At 41.8% G+C, this 14,053-nt stretch overlaps 1 protein-coding gene across 1 annotated transcript; it reads left to right on the top strand.

Moving 5' to 3' along the window:
• The first annotated feature begins 405 nt into the window (after positions 1-405).
• LFNG (LFNG O-fucosylpeptide 3-beta-N-acetylglucosaminyltransferase) lies at positions 406-12,477 on the top strand. Its single transcript, XM_088451889.1, has 8 exons — positions 406-950; positions 7,888-7,936; positions 8,918-9,017; positions 9,134-9,287; positions 9,381-9,466; positions 9,710-9,875; positions 10,110-10,195; positions 10,308-12,477. Exons 1-8 carry the CDS (start codon positions 441-443, stop codon positions 10,372-10,374), a joined length of 1,218 nt encoding a protein of 405 aa, XP_088308015.1. The 5' UTR covers positions 406-440; the 3' UTR covers positions 10,375-12,477.
• Positions 12,478-14,053: the final 1,576 nt, after the last annotated feature.

The raw sequence follows: 14,053 nt of genomic DNA, 5'->3' as shown, positions 1-14,053 counted from the left end.
AGTCGATAATATCACACTACAATCTGCATTCAATATGCGGATTATAGTAAAGAGAGCAGAGAGAGAAAGAGTTCAAACAATACATGGATATTTTTTCTTGAGAAATGTTAAGCTACAGAATAAACTATCTAGCAGCTGGTGAGTGTACAATAATCCCAGCATCAGTGTCCCCACACACGTCTCTCAGAGATTCTGGACAGCTCCCTCTCACGGGTAAGCTGGAAAGAGCCATTATGCACACACTTTCGTGTGGGCGTGTCTGCAGCTAACCACGCCCCGGTACAGCCCCACTGCCTAGTTGTACCCAATAATGGGCGGGGCTATAAGAGCCTCTGTAGGTGTGTCTGTAGAGAAGGAGATTTTAAATCCCTGCCGGCCGCATTGTGCAGCCAGTAGTAGTACTAGTGCTAGAGATAGAGGAATACAGAGCAGTGTGGTGTATGCAACGCAGCGGGATCACACATATAGAAGGACAAGCTGCATTTTCTTTGCATCCACTGACCACAAACGAGACTGACAACACCCACTGCGCCATGCTGAGGAACTGCGGGAAAAAGCTGCTGCTGTCCTTGGTGGGGGCCACCCTCACCTGCCTCCTAGTGCTGATGGTAGACCAGCAGACCAGAGCGGTGGTGGAGATTCCAGAAGCGGAGGTCCCGAGCCCGGACAGCTCCCGGGTGGCTGACCCACCTCCGGCCAAGGCTGGGGGGTCAGACGCGGCGGCCGGGGACTCTCAGTCCTTCTCGGCTTATTTCAGCAAACTGACCAGAGTGAGGAGAAACGCCGAGCCTGGGGCCACCACCTCCGCTGGGGGAATCGGGGCCAGCCACACTACCGTGGAGGACATCACGGCTCGAGATGTCTTCATAGCGGTGAAGACAACCAAGAAGTTCCATCGCTCCAGGATGGATCTGCTCATGGACACCTGGATCTCCAGAAATAAAGAGCAGGTGAGGTCTCACTCCTATGTTATACCTACACCCAGGGTCTCGGGCTGCCGGTAAACTACAAGTCTCAGCGTGTGTGTATTTGTATGTGTGTATGTATATGTATATATATATATATATATATATATATATATATGTGTGTGTGTAACATATATATATATATATATATATATATATATATATTGTGTGTGTGTGTATATATATATATATATATATATATGAGAGAGATACACACACACATATATATATATCATATATGTGTGTCTCTCTCTCTCTCTCTCTCTCTCATATATATATATATATATATATATATATATATATATATAGAGAGAGAGAGACACACATATATGATATATATATATGTGTGTGTGTATCTCTCTCTCTCTATATATATATATATATATATATATATATATATATATATTCTCCTATATACATATCCACTATCTGGCTGCCTGCATGCATGGCACAGAGTACCCTACCTTTCATCCGCTGCTGAATTTATATTTCTTCCCTGTCATACAGAGAGGAGGACCAGGGAGGAGCTTGAAATGCAATTTTTGTACTATCTGAGTTAACCTGTCAAAGTGTAACAGGAGCACATGAGGGTACATGGAAGGAGCAGGTGGAAGTGCTTCACCGCCTGTCCCTTATCTTCATCTATTAGAACTGCGGGTGACCTGTGTCCATATAAGCTATTAATGCATAGGAGCTTCCTACCATGTAGTGTGCATTGTTTTATAGTCTGTCAAGTGTCATTTATCTCTTGATTTTAGTTTAATGTGTATGCTTTTGACTGCTGGTGGGCTGTACAGGATATTTTAAGACCACATGAGACTTTTAGCCCAGATGTAGAGTTCTAAAAAGCAGCATAATGCTTCCTGACAGCGGAACTGTAGCCACATTTATTATCTGTACATCTCCCTGTCAAGTTAATTTGCTAATTTTCTGTCCACTACAGTGCTGTCATCTCAGGGAATAGGCTCTATTTATTCTTTCATACCTGGAGTTCTATTCTTTAAAACTTCAGGAGTTTCTTTCATTGGGTTTTATTTTATTTTTTTTATCTGGGAAACCCCCCCACCCCCTTCCCTACCCTGGTTATGGATCACATACCCACGTCTGCATTGAAGATCTGGGGACTGAGGATAAATTTCAGGAGTCCTATAGAATGACATGCCTGAGAATGGGTCCCACCACTTTCTTCTTTAGTTTCCTTTTGTTTGGTTTGGTTTTTCAGGCTGTTTGAGTTCCCAGGGACCAAGCCTGTGCTCTCACGCTGTCCCTCTGCGTTTGTTAACAATGCCCCTTTTCTCCGAGCCCAGAGAAAGGCTTTTGCCGCCTCTTACATGAGGCTTTTATCATGGGAACTCTTAAGTCCAAGCTATCGCTGTGGTGTCCAAGTCGGGTTGCCTAGAGATGTGGGCCAGTGAAGCCACACTAGCTGAAAAAGGCGGGTGGGTAGCTTCCTGGGGCTCTTTGAAGGGTTGACAGTTCTTGTAGTAGGTGGCTTGAAGGACGTCCATTGGAGGGAAATGGGACCAAAATCGCCTTTTAAGAATAGTCTTGGAATCTGGGGCTTTCATATTGCCCTAGTGGAATTGCTATGGGGTTCATTTAGAGCTGTCTTGACAGCTACTCTTTGCATCCTCTAAAGATGGTCCAGATAATCCTGTTCAGCAGTCTCAATGCAATTTTACAAATATTCCCAGGAAGATCTGCATGTTAAAAACCCTCTATACATTTCCTTTAAGAATAAGATTAAACTTGGTCATAAGAGATCCTATGCAAATACCTTTTTAATTGTTTCTCATTGTAGTTGAAACATTAATAACTCATTTTATTTTTTACCTCAATGATCTTATATTTTGTCAACAGCTCTTCGTAAATTGCTGTTTTTTTTGCCAAGGTCCTTAGGGCACAAGTGGAAATTCCAGTCTGCTCACTTCTATCATGCCTCTGGGTAGTAAACATCCAATGTTTAACCCAAAACAGAATTATTCGCCCACTCACACACGCGAGCCCTTCCCACCCCTTTTGAGAGCGTGAGCTTGTGCAGGTAGTGGTGCCTTTTGGTGGACTCGCGTTCGCTAGATTTTGGATGTCTGCGGGATTTTGAGATGGGATCTTGATCTTCATCCATTCTGCCAAGTGGTTTTCATTCATTCTACGAATATACGTTTAACCTTTTCAATGCTGTTTTGTGACAAAGTGTTAATAGTAATCCACAATGTATTATCTGACAGTTACCCCTATAGGAAAGTAGTAAGGAAATGCATTTAGTGCTGTAGGGAACAAGGTCTCTGATTAGCACAATAGCCCAGTTTTCCTGTGTCTCTGCTAGTAGCGATGTGCTGTTACACTGCTGTTTTGTCAGCGGTGGTCTGAAATGGCTATTTTGGTAAAATAGAAATCGCTCAGAGGGACATAATTAATATTGTAGACCACTCTATCTGGTGAAAGATTTTTCTTCCTAGCGTTAGGACATTATATTTTCACAACATTTTTATCTTCCATTTTTTTGTGGCATTTTCAGTAAGCTTTACTATAGCAGTGATTTTGTCACTGGCTAAAATGTGCAGTCTTAACCTGGTGAGTCAGGTTACAGTCATTCCTTAAGAATAGATGCCAGAGGCAAATATGTCATGTTGATATTTTGGCGCTGAAAGACCGCTAAACTTTCTATTGGAATCCATGTACAAAATATTTATCGATGTTTAGTCTTTTATTTCTCCCATAGCCATTTAAGAACAATGGGTGGGCCTCAGGGCAAGTTACTCCTGCTCATTTGGCATCAGGATAATGGAAATGGATGGCATAAATAGTAGGTCAATATATAAACTGGTTGGTCTTTTCACTTTAAATCATATGGTGCCAGGCTGCCCTTTGAGACAGGTGAGCTATAGGGTAAGTGTTGCTAGCTGGCTGATCTAACATATTTATTGTATGCTTGCCTTAGAATTTATTGCTGTTCAAAGCTTAGCGTGTAAGATTGACAGAAAATTAATTTGACCTGCATGGAATGCATATATCAGACATCTAGGATCCCCCGGATAGTGCCCCTGGCACTGATGAGCATTGTGCCTGCCTTTCACCCTCCAAAAAATACCTTACAGCGCACGTAAGGCACTGCGGGGGAGCCCTTGATGGGACCCGTGGCAATGACATGACACAGGTTGCCCTCAGGTGTAATGGCTTCAGAAGAGGCATACCTTCTACTAGCATGCTCCTGACATGCTGCTTTGTGTATATATCAACAGAGCCGAGGCAGTAACCGTTCGGCTGTTTATGGTATAAACAGAAGTGTGCTTATGGTCTATTATAATCAGCTCTAACTGGGTAGAACTGGTTGCGACCTTCCTTAGCATGTCTTTGGAGAAGGGTTATCTAGTGAACGTGTCCTTGACCCAGTTCATATTCTCCCTATTCAGAAGTTTTATTACCCATTTGTATGCAACAGCAAATTGCTTTGTATAGCAAATTATCCACAATACAATGTTGTGATTTAAATGTCACTAATTAGAGCTGACCAGAACACTAACTCATAATCGGGGGTTGGGAGTTTCTTTTTACTGGGGACAAGCAGTTTGTCCTGTTTTGAAGGCTGGTGAAGCAATGTTTTGGGCACAACAAATTGTTCGTGTCTGTTTGACAAGTGATAAGTCAGATGACTTATTGCAGGTACAAATTCTCCTTCCTCCTCCCATATCACTATTAACCTTTTCTTAAGAGTGCAGGTAGCATCATGCCAAACCTGTCTGCTAACACTGCAGCGGGAAATTTAAATTTCAAATACCACCTGATTGCACCAGAACTTGTATAATCATTCTGCAGTCTCCAAGTCTTCGGGCACACCAGCTGTGACTGTGTCATGTCTAGGTTTTTTGTAGTACAGTGTAGAAATCTTTCTTTATGGGTATACTTTATTGCAGTGCTTGCTTTTATGTGCCAAGTCAGTTTAGAATGCACTTTTGTTCCTTTGCAGTCATATATTGTTCGTGATAGTAGCAGGAGCAGACCTCTGGGAGGGAGTCTTTTATTGTCCACACCTACTGGATTGGGGGTCTCTATTGTTACAGGAGGAGTTGGCATCCTGTCTTTATTTAAACTGCTGATTTTTAGAACAATAACGCTTCCTCTGTTATAACCCCCCCTAAGGGACTGAGCTTTTTGTGGTCAAAACTGAAATCTAGAGACGTTTACAGAACCAAAAAGTAAGCCTCAAATTGAAAGTAATCTAAAAAAAAAAAAAAGCAGAAGTTTTTTTTAAAAAAAAACAAAAAACACTTACTGAGGTCTCTAACCTATTGCATGACTGTGAGTCACTGAAGGGTGACTGCCTTGAAATAAAACGGAAGGCATTTCAAAAAGTTCCAGTAATCGGGTTTAGGGTGTTTTTTTTTTTTTTTTTTTTTGGTCTCATTGAAACCAGTGTTAAATTTTAGACGTTATACTATATCTTTCTGTATGCATAATGAGCACGTGTCTGGACATTCCTCTTGCACACCTCGCTTGTCAGGTTGCTCCCATGCCAGTTTGGGGGAGGTAATGACATTCACGGTCACCTCCTTGTCAGCAGGGTTGTAAAACTTCAGAGGGATCTATAAACCACACTCAACACTTGTGGACTCTGCTCTTTACCCTGGGAATTTAACCCCATCTTTACCAGAAAGTCGCCCTATAGTGATTTTGTGGGGTGCTTTTTAAGTCAGGAGGGAGATTGTGGTTTAGGAAAAAGATCGCTGTGCTGAAATAATAGAATGAACTGACTTCTTTCTAGATGCGTATTAGTTGGACAGAAGATAAAGGTTTATTTGTTTGGGTTTGATTGAGTTTCCTGGCTGGGCTCCTGAAGACATGGGCCTGGCAGGAAGGGGTGTGAGGCAGTGATCTTGCAGATCACTGATAGCTCCCAAGAGGTAACACTTAAGGGCTTTAAACAGTCTGTCCCTTCCTCTCAGGGAGCAAGGAGCAGGCAGACAGGCTACAAGCTTCCGGAGTTTCCGTCCAATAAAGGGGCTGCACGCTGTTTCTTTCCTGTACATCCATAAAGAGGAGACTCTTCTTTATAGACTGGAATCATCCCATTGTCTTGTAGTGCTTTGAATGAGGGGGTGGGGGGGTATTGAGGAATGGACTAAGGATCAATCTGTTCTTAGAGAGACCTGGTAACGAATTTATCTGCATATAGTGTCAAAGAGCCTCCCGCTGAGATGTGATTGGCCCACTCCAGAGAAACCGTAATCTAATACATGGCACTAATTCTTATCTGCACAAGTGATTTGGGACCGCACTTATAGTCACTATACAGGACGCTTGCTGGGGACAGTCTCAATCGTGTTAACTGGTCAGCAAAGCTGGCCTGTAGCAATTACAATCTGCAGAGAAGGATGTGTGTGCTTTCAAATCTTTCTTTCCAGCTATTGTTGGGTATCTGTGAAGCTGAACCAACGTTCTTACCAATTTCTGGCTTGCTTTTGTTAAATTTTATCTCTCCAAATAATCCCGCACCCTCCCTGACGTTACTCAGCCCCCTTCTTCTTTACCAGGTTGGGGAGAATAGGGCTTCACATCAATCATTTCCTATTCTTACCCCCCCCCTTCAATTCACCAAGCTTAACCAGGCCAGCTGTATGCTAATAAGGACAGACGTGGCTCTCCTTAAACTTTTCCTCAATGGGCAAATACAAGCAGGGACATTAGCCCATTGTTGGATAAACAGACTCCCCCCATATCCCCCCCCTCTATCCTTGTCTTTCACAAGGAATTTCTTCTGCCAGCATAAATTATTGTTGACAACGAAGCTACCACTTACTGCAGTTCTGATTTCTAGGGACAGTCCCTCCTCTTCTCTTGTTCTTTGTCCCTGTACTTTCCGTTCTTTTTTTTTCTTTTTTTCTTTTTTTTTCTTTCTGTAGATCTTTTATGTCATTTACAAAAAAAAAAAAGAAATTATACCTAGAACATGCAGCAGCTGGCCTGACATCCCGTTCTTTGTTTTCTACAATACTGATTTGATAGAATTTGGGGAGGGAGGGTGGGGGGTGGGGGGTGTCTTTCCCCTGTGTTGTGAATATCTCCTTCCCCACAACAAGAGGAAGGAACAATGAAACCTAACCACAGAGACTGCAGACATCTGCTTAGTGTAAGCTGTGTAAATAAGGGAGTGCAGCCAGGCAGGTGTAGAAGGTAGCAGAAGGCGTGCTAAAAAATAAAGGTAGCCTTGGTCCCAGCAGCACTCTAATCCTCAGTGGTTTACGGAGCTACAGCATTACACAGGCACTGCTGGGGGGGTGGTTGTATGCAAACATAGCAGACTATAGAATTTGGTTGCAAAACCAAAGTAGCAGGCAGGTGCAAAGGCCAAGAGCCTCTGTTGAATGAAAGTCTTGTGCCGCAGAAACAGCTGCAGTTACTAAGCAATTGTGCGGAATCAACAGTAAGTGAACAGAATTCAGTGATGAAATTATAGCTTCAAGATTTTAGTACATGTCCTATATTAGGGGATTTGTCCAGGTATACCATTTGTCTTAACATAGGACTTTAAACCGCACAAAGTTCTGTATGATCTGCTCTCAAATCTGCAGATATTATCGCCAGAGGTCTATTGTGCTTCTGTCATTTCTCTATAGACTAGTAATCTGCTGCATAAGAAGTCAGTTCAGTTAAAGCATTCTCCCTTTACCATGCATGTCTTGCCTAACATCCTTTACAAGTCTCCAGAAAGAGCTCTATGCTTACTTTGTAACTAACACAGCTGTTGTCCTCAAAGGCTGCCCACACAATAGGAACTGGTTGGGGATCTGCACTAGGTAGATGCCAATTACATGCCTTGTCTCCTAGCCATCTGCTTTTCTGTTGCCTATTTGAATAAGAGTCCCATGTGCATTCCCTAGCCGCAGAAATCTAACGTTCCTTTTATCTGTATTGTATCTTTCAGACTTATATCTTCACAGATGGGGAAGATGAGGAGCTGCAGAAAAAGACAGGTGAGATTTTCATGCTGACGTCGAATCCTTAGAAGCACTTACAATGTTACATTATAAATAAGTAATAAATATACTGAGGGGGGTCTTTATTGCAAAGTCGCTGCAGGCGTAAATGCACAATTAAACCCACAAATGCTTGAGATTTACTTACATTTGAAGGAAACGAAAGGCTGACCAAATTAAAGTTAAACCTCTTTTACTTATTAAAATGAGTTACTAGAGGTTTTTGATATTTGATGTGTTTGGTTAACATTAGTATATTCTGTATGCCGATCTGTAACATGATCTTTGTGGTCCCAAATAAAATGCTCTAAAACCTGTAATTTGCCCCTTTACTGTTAACATAGGGTTAGGACTGATTGGTTAAGGGTGTCCTGCTTTGTTTGGGATTAATCTTTACAAATGACTCTGTTTAATGTGCTGTGGGCTTTTTACACCCTCTAAACTTTTTACGAAAAAAAAAAACTGCTGGGGGAGTAATCTGGAGTGAAGAATGAACCAGTATAGATAGTCGGCGCCTGGGACACCAGCGGTGGGGTGGGGTTTTTTAGTACTTCAGCGTGTGTATTTTTTTTTCCCCCTATTGAGTGTAGGTCATGGCCTTTGTTCTTATGTAAATGATTCCCATTCAGACTCCTGATGCCGCTTCTATTGAGAGCACAGCCAGTAACAGGTGGCCTGATCTGGGAAAAGGCCATATTCAATGGGGGTAGCATTCCTTAAAAAAAGAAAAAGAAAAGAGGCGACTTTAAATTAACCCTTTTGGAAGTGCCTTCCACAAGCCGATGTCTTCCCACCCACCCATTGTCAGTGTTCTGTTTGCTACCTCCACCCCCCAGTGTAATTTATTATTGTCCACTGTAACCTTATACCCTCACCCCCAACAGCTGTATTAACCCATGCTAGCAGTGATTGATGGCAACCACAACGCTTTGCCCCTGTACGGCTGTATTAACCATATTTTCATTGTAACCTTTACAGAGAATCTCATCAGTACAAACTGCTCTGCCGCTCATAGCCGCCAAGCCCTGTCCTGTAAAATGGCCGTAGAGTATGATACGTTCATAGAGTCCAACAAGAAGTAAGTGTCACCAACGATGCATCTTGGTGTTCAGTTTGGCCCATTAGGTCAGAGATGTAGTTTAAGCTAGTACTGGCTTGTCCTCATGCTAAACGTTCTCTGCTGATTGGTTGTAGGTGGTTCTGCCACGTGGACGATGATAACTACGTCAATATCAAGACTCTGATAAAGCTGCTGTCACGGTACTCCCACACGAATGACGTATATATTGGAAAGCCCAGTTTAGACCGGCCAATCCAGGCAACGGAGAGAATCAGTGAAAACAAGATGGTAAGTTGGAGAGTCTGCTTATGAGTGATCGGAGAGCAGCGCTACAGTTTTTGTACTTGGCTATAGAATAACAATGTAACCTCTTGTCCACAGCGCCCCGTCAACTTCTGGTTTGCCACTGGAGGAGCTGGTTTCTGCATTAGCCGTGGGCTGGCACTGAAAATGAGTCCATGGGCAAGGTGAGTTTATTGATCTTATTTTTTAGGCTTGGCTTAATATTGCAACTACTTCTAAGGGGGCATCTGTGCTGAACTCCTACCAGGGTTAATAAACAGTAACTACTAGTTTCCCTGAAGTTGATTCTCTTGTAGAGTTGCTTCATTTGTTCATGGGAAAAATCTTCCATGAAGGCACTTGCTGAATGAGCTTTGACCTCCAGTTTTTTAACAATATTTTTTTTTATATATATACATATATAATAGTGGCGGACACTTCATGAACACTGCAGAGAAGATCAGACTTCCTGATGATTGCACCATCGGTTACATCATTGAATCTGTCCTGGGCGTAAAACTATTAAGAAGCAACCTTTTCCATTCACACCTGGAAAACCTGCACCAAGTTCCCCAAAGCGAAATACATAATCAGGTGAGTACAGTCCCGAGTAGAGGAACATTAAGCTGGAACTTGGGTATGGAGATTCAAACCATCCAAATCATGTCTTAGGCATGGGGCAATAGTGATTGTTATAAGTTGCAGGAACAGTAGGAAGGGGGGTGTTTTCCTTGGCACACTACAGCCATTAACCAAGTATTATTCCCCATGTGCTGGTGATGTGAAAATGAAAAGAATAGCCAGATTCTTACCAATGTTTTCTTCCAGGTGACTTTAAGTTACGGAATGTTCGAAAACAAGAGGAACGCCATCCTGATGAAAGGTGCCTTCTCTGTTGAGGAAGATCCTTCACGGTAAGCAGTTACTACAATAAGCGTTCGTTCTGCTCTAGCCAAAAGTTTCATTGACACTATCATGCAAGCCCACACAATGTTTGACTGACATTATCTTTATTTCTCTCTCCAGGTTTCGCTCGATCCATTGTCTGCTGTATCCAGACACTCCCTGGTGCCCGAAATATATTGTTTATTAGAAGACTACAAATCTTCTGCAACCTCGTCCCAAGTTTCCCTGGTATCCAAAGGGCTTTGTGGGACCTGTATGTTTCCCTTGCTGTGAACGTCGCCTATTTCTGGTGCTGTGCATGGAAAGCACAGTGTTTCGTTCCATAGGCTGCTGTGCGGCCGGCTACTGTCTCTGCCTGAGCAGACAGTGACAGCTTATCTCTGCAGAGCTTAGGCACCTCCTCATGTGGCTGAGGGGTGTGAAGACTTTATGGAACAGAGCCTGGACACTGACGTACGTCATCCTGGCATGTCATGTGGCTCTGTAACTGCCTATAGACTCTTATATAAATTGCTTTGCAGTGTCTGCAATTCTTATAGAATGTATGCTGCAGATCTGCTTGCTATCTCTTACTTATTTTGAGCTACCTATAGTTTTTTATTTTCACTTTGGACTTCCCTAAAGCAGGACCAAGTTTAAGAGCACCCGTCCATACCAGATCCTAAGTAAATGGGTTCTGTGGACGGTCTTAAGCAGAACCATGCTATGTGGTTTAATTGATTCCCTAGTTACTGGAATATTTCACTTTCGGTACTTTATTTTTTTTTTCTTATACCAGCTTGTAATAATTGTGACAAGAAATGTCATCTTGTGATTGGTGCTGTGAACTAGACCTGTCAAAGGTCCCATGTACAGTTTCGGGAAAGAGTCACTTCTCTTCCACCCCTTATATTTTAGGCTCCGGATTTAGGTCCAAATGAAGACTTCCCCCCTACCTGTCTATCACTAAATAGATATATATTTTTTTTTATTGTACTTAAGTGACAGTCCTATTATGGTGATGTGTTGATCACTGTTGGTGCTTTTTGTAAAAGGCACTAAATTAGAAATGTGGGACCAGTGCTTTACCCGATTCCAGCCGCTGTTTGCAGTGTATCTGCTTCTGCAGTGGTACTCAATCGGTATATTGCATTTTTTAAAGGCACTTTGATGTACTGTGTATATAAAAGAGCTGGACTCTTTTTTTTTTTTTTTTTTTTTTTTTAAAGCACCTTAAACTGCCACTCTGAAACAGGATGCGGCATTTACGGACTAGCGCGAGTCCTGCAGTGGACCATGTTACTGAGTGATCAGTAGTAGGACTGTCCATTTGACCCCAAATTTGTTGCCAGACCACCATTGATGTCATAATGAAGAAATCTGGATAACTTTTCTCTGTAGGTTATTTTTTAATGAAAGATTCCAAGAATATATGTTCATGGTTAGAAATGTTTTACGTAACAACCAACTCCGGTAATTTACATCATGAGAACTCATACAGGTTAAGTTAATAACCCAGTCTGGGTTTTTTGGGTTTTTTTTCAGTGCAAACAAAGAAAAAAACTCGGCCAGAAAAGAGGTTTGATAACCAGATTGCAGTTCATATGTCAACCTTCAATGATCTGCCATAAGACTGGATACAAACTTACGCCAAACGGGAAAAAAAAAACCTATGCAAAACATAGTCAATTGTTTTAAATCCCAATCTAGTTTTACAGAATTATTTTTCTCTCCCGGAAACGTTCAGCAATTCATGGAGTGCAGCCCCTTCTAAGTCCGACCCAAGCTGCTGAGTTTAGGCAATCCTGGGTTACATGGTCTGGCCGCACAGCTGTGCTTTGTAAATTTGCTGTCACTTACTAGTTTCCGATACTTGATGGGCTAACAATATATAAAAAAAAGGTTTTTTACATCTTCCAGTTTGTTTGGAACCTTTTTAGTGGTCGAGTTTTATGGCAGCTTCAAGGATTTGAATCGAGGGGTGTAATATTATTGCCCATATTGGGCATTGCTTGTGTATAATATAAAGATGCAGTATTTTTTACTGTGAATCTCATAAGTCTACCTTTTTATATGCCTAATGAATTTTAGATTTTCTGTGGATCAGAAAATGTACTGAAATATTATATGTTAACGCGCTTTGCATTATTAATTTAATTGCCCTAGTATCTGGGGTTAATGGTTATAGGACTTATTTTGAAATGTAAAAAAAGATTAACAATTGTTCTCAGGGGGAATTAGACCTGGTGTCAGGGTGATTCTAATGTATGCCATTCTCTGCTTTAAATAAAGCGGTTTCTTGCTAAAATGACTCACGGTTTTCTGTCTTTACTTTATGAATTTAAAATTGTCCATAAAGTCTGGTTGGTGAAGGATACTCATTGGATGCTCAGAGACATTGCCATTCAGCTAATCAGGTACATATGTGAGATTAGGGGGCAGATGCAATTAGACGTGAGGTTCTGATGGCACTAATACTCTGCAGGATATTAAGGTAGGTAAACCTTTCCTGTTTTTGCTTGCGCCCCCTAGAGGTGCTTGCAAAGAAACCTACAAGGTTTTAATTATCGGAATAGCTTGAGGTGTCTGCAGCACCATGTAGGCACCTTGTGGCCAATGGAATCTGCCCTTAGAAGTTTCACTACAAATGAAGCATCACACCTATAGGAATAATGCAACCACAGTACAGCACTCATGGTGGCTACACACAGTTGAAACAAATCAATATTTATGTAATCCGCTTGCCTGTTTATTAGGACCACTGACCTAAGTCACAATGTGATAGGACAGAAGAGCATAGGTTTTTGGTACCTTGTCAGCCTGATGAATATGTAAAAAGCACTTGCTGCCTACATTACAGTGAAGCATCTATATTGTGCCTTAACTATATATACATTCCTTTTTAGAATTCATAGCTGCCAAAGTTGGTTGATGTCTAGATATTTCTGTATGCAGCCAGATGAGGGGACATTTGTCGTTAGTCAAAATCCTAATTTCATAAGAGTGGGGTATGACTGCACATGCATTGAGCTACCATAGATTATTCACCATAGTACATTTAAGTTCACTGTAAATGATTTATCTTTGAAGTTTGCTTGTTGCTGCTGAGTGCTCACCACAGGAAGCCGGTTGCAGAATGTGCTGTCTGCTTCCTCTTCTGCTCCCCAGAAATGGCTGAATACTCAGAAATGAGTTGGGCATTGCCAGCCATCTGCATGCTCCTGCCCGCAAGTAAGCTGCTCAGCAACAGAAGCGCACCATGCTTATCGCATTGCCATCTCAGGGTGAATCTCAAGTCACTGAAACGTGTAAGGAAGCTTTGTGGGCAGAGAATTTGTGATAGACCTGCTAGATAAGAAGGTGCAGCAATAGCTGAGTGGTTTCTGGCATGTGGAGTCTGTTTGGTAGCTTTAAAGGGGTCTTTATACAGGTTTTACTCCACACAAAAGCTATAAAACAAGGGCACATTGCAGGGGTTTTGCGTGCAATAATTTTTGCTTAGCAAAGTAATAGATAGATCTACCTGTCGATACTCATACTTATAAACTGCTATGGGCACTGTTCATGTCTGTTTTAATTTTAAATGACCTGGCAGCTTCCATTAACAATAAATTGCAGTATGCATGAAATATCTTTATGACCTCTGCATCTGATTTAGCAAAAATGTATGGGAAAATGGGAATTCGATCTATAAATGATTTAGATTTTCCTTTAAGATCTGGATACTGCGGGTTTCACAGGGCTTGTTAAAGCAGTATGTCATTACTATTAATGGCTACCTTACTAGTGTACGATGGGGAATAGCAACGGACATTGTAACAAAACGAATAAAAAAACAAGGGAATAAACCTAGTCAGCAGTAATGGTATTTTCATAGTGCCTGCAGC

Source organism: Taudactylus pleione, unplaced genomic scaffold, assembly GCF_031769625.1.
Source record: "Taudactylus pleione unplaced genomic scaffold, aTauple2 ptg000032l, whole genome shotgun sequence".
Lineage (NCBI taxonomy): Eukaryota > Metazoa > Chordata > Amphibia > Anura > Myobatrachidae > Taudactylus > Taudactylus pleione.
This window is presented reverse-complemented; position numbering and strand designations above follow the sequence as displayed.

Coding starts and splice junctions, on each gene's coding strand:
- LFNG (XM_088451889.1), top strand. CDS start 441: ATGCAACGCAGCGGGATCACACATATAGAAGGACAAGCTGCATTTTCT. Junction 951..7,887: donor TCTCCAGAAATAAAGAGCAG/GTGAGGTCTCAC, acceptor TGTATCTTTCAG/ACTTATATCTTCACAGATGG. Junction 9,876..10,109: donor AAAGCGAAATACATAATCAG/GTGAGTACAGTC, acceptor GTTTTCTTCCAG/GTGACTTTAAGTTACGGAAT.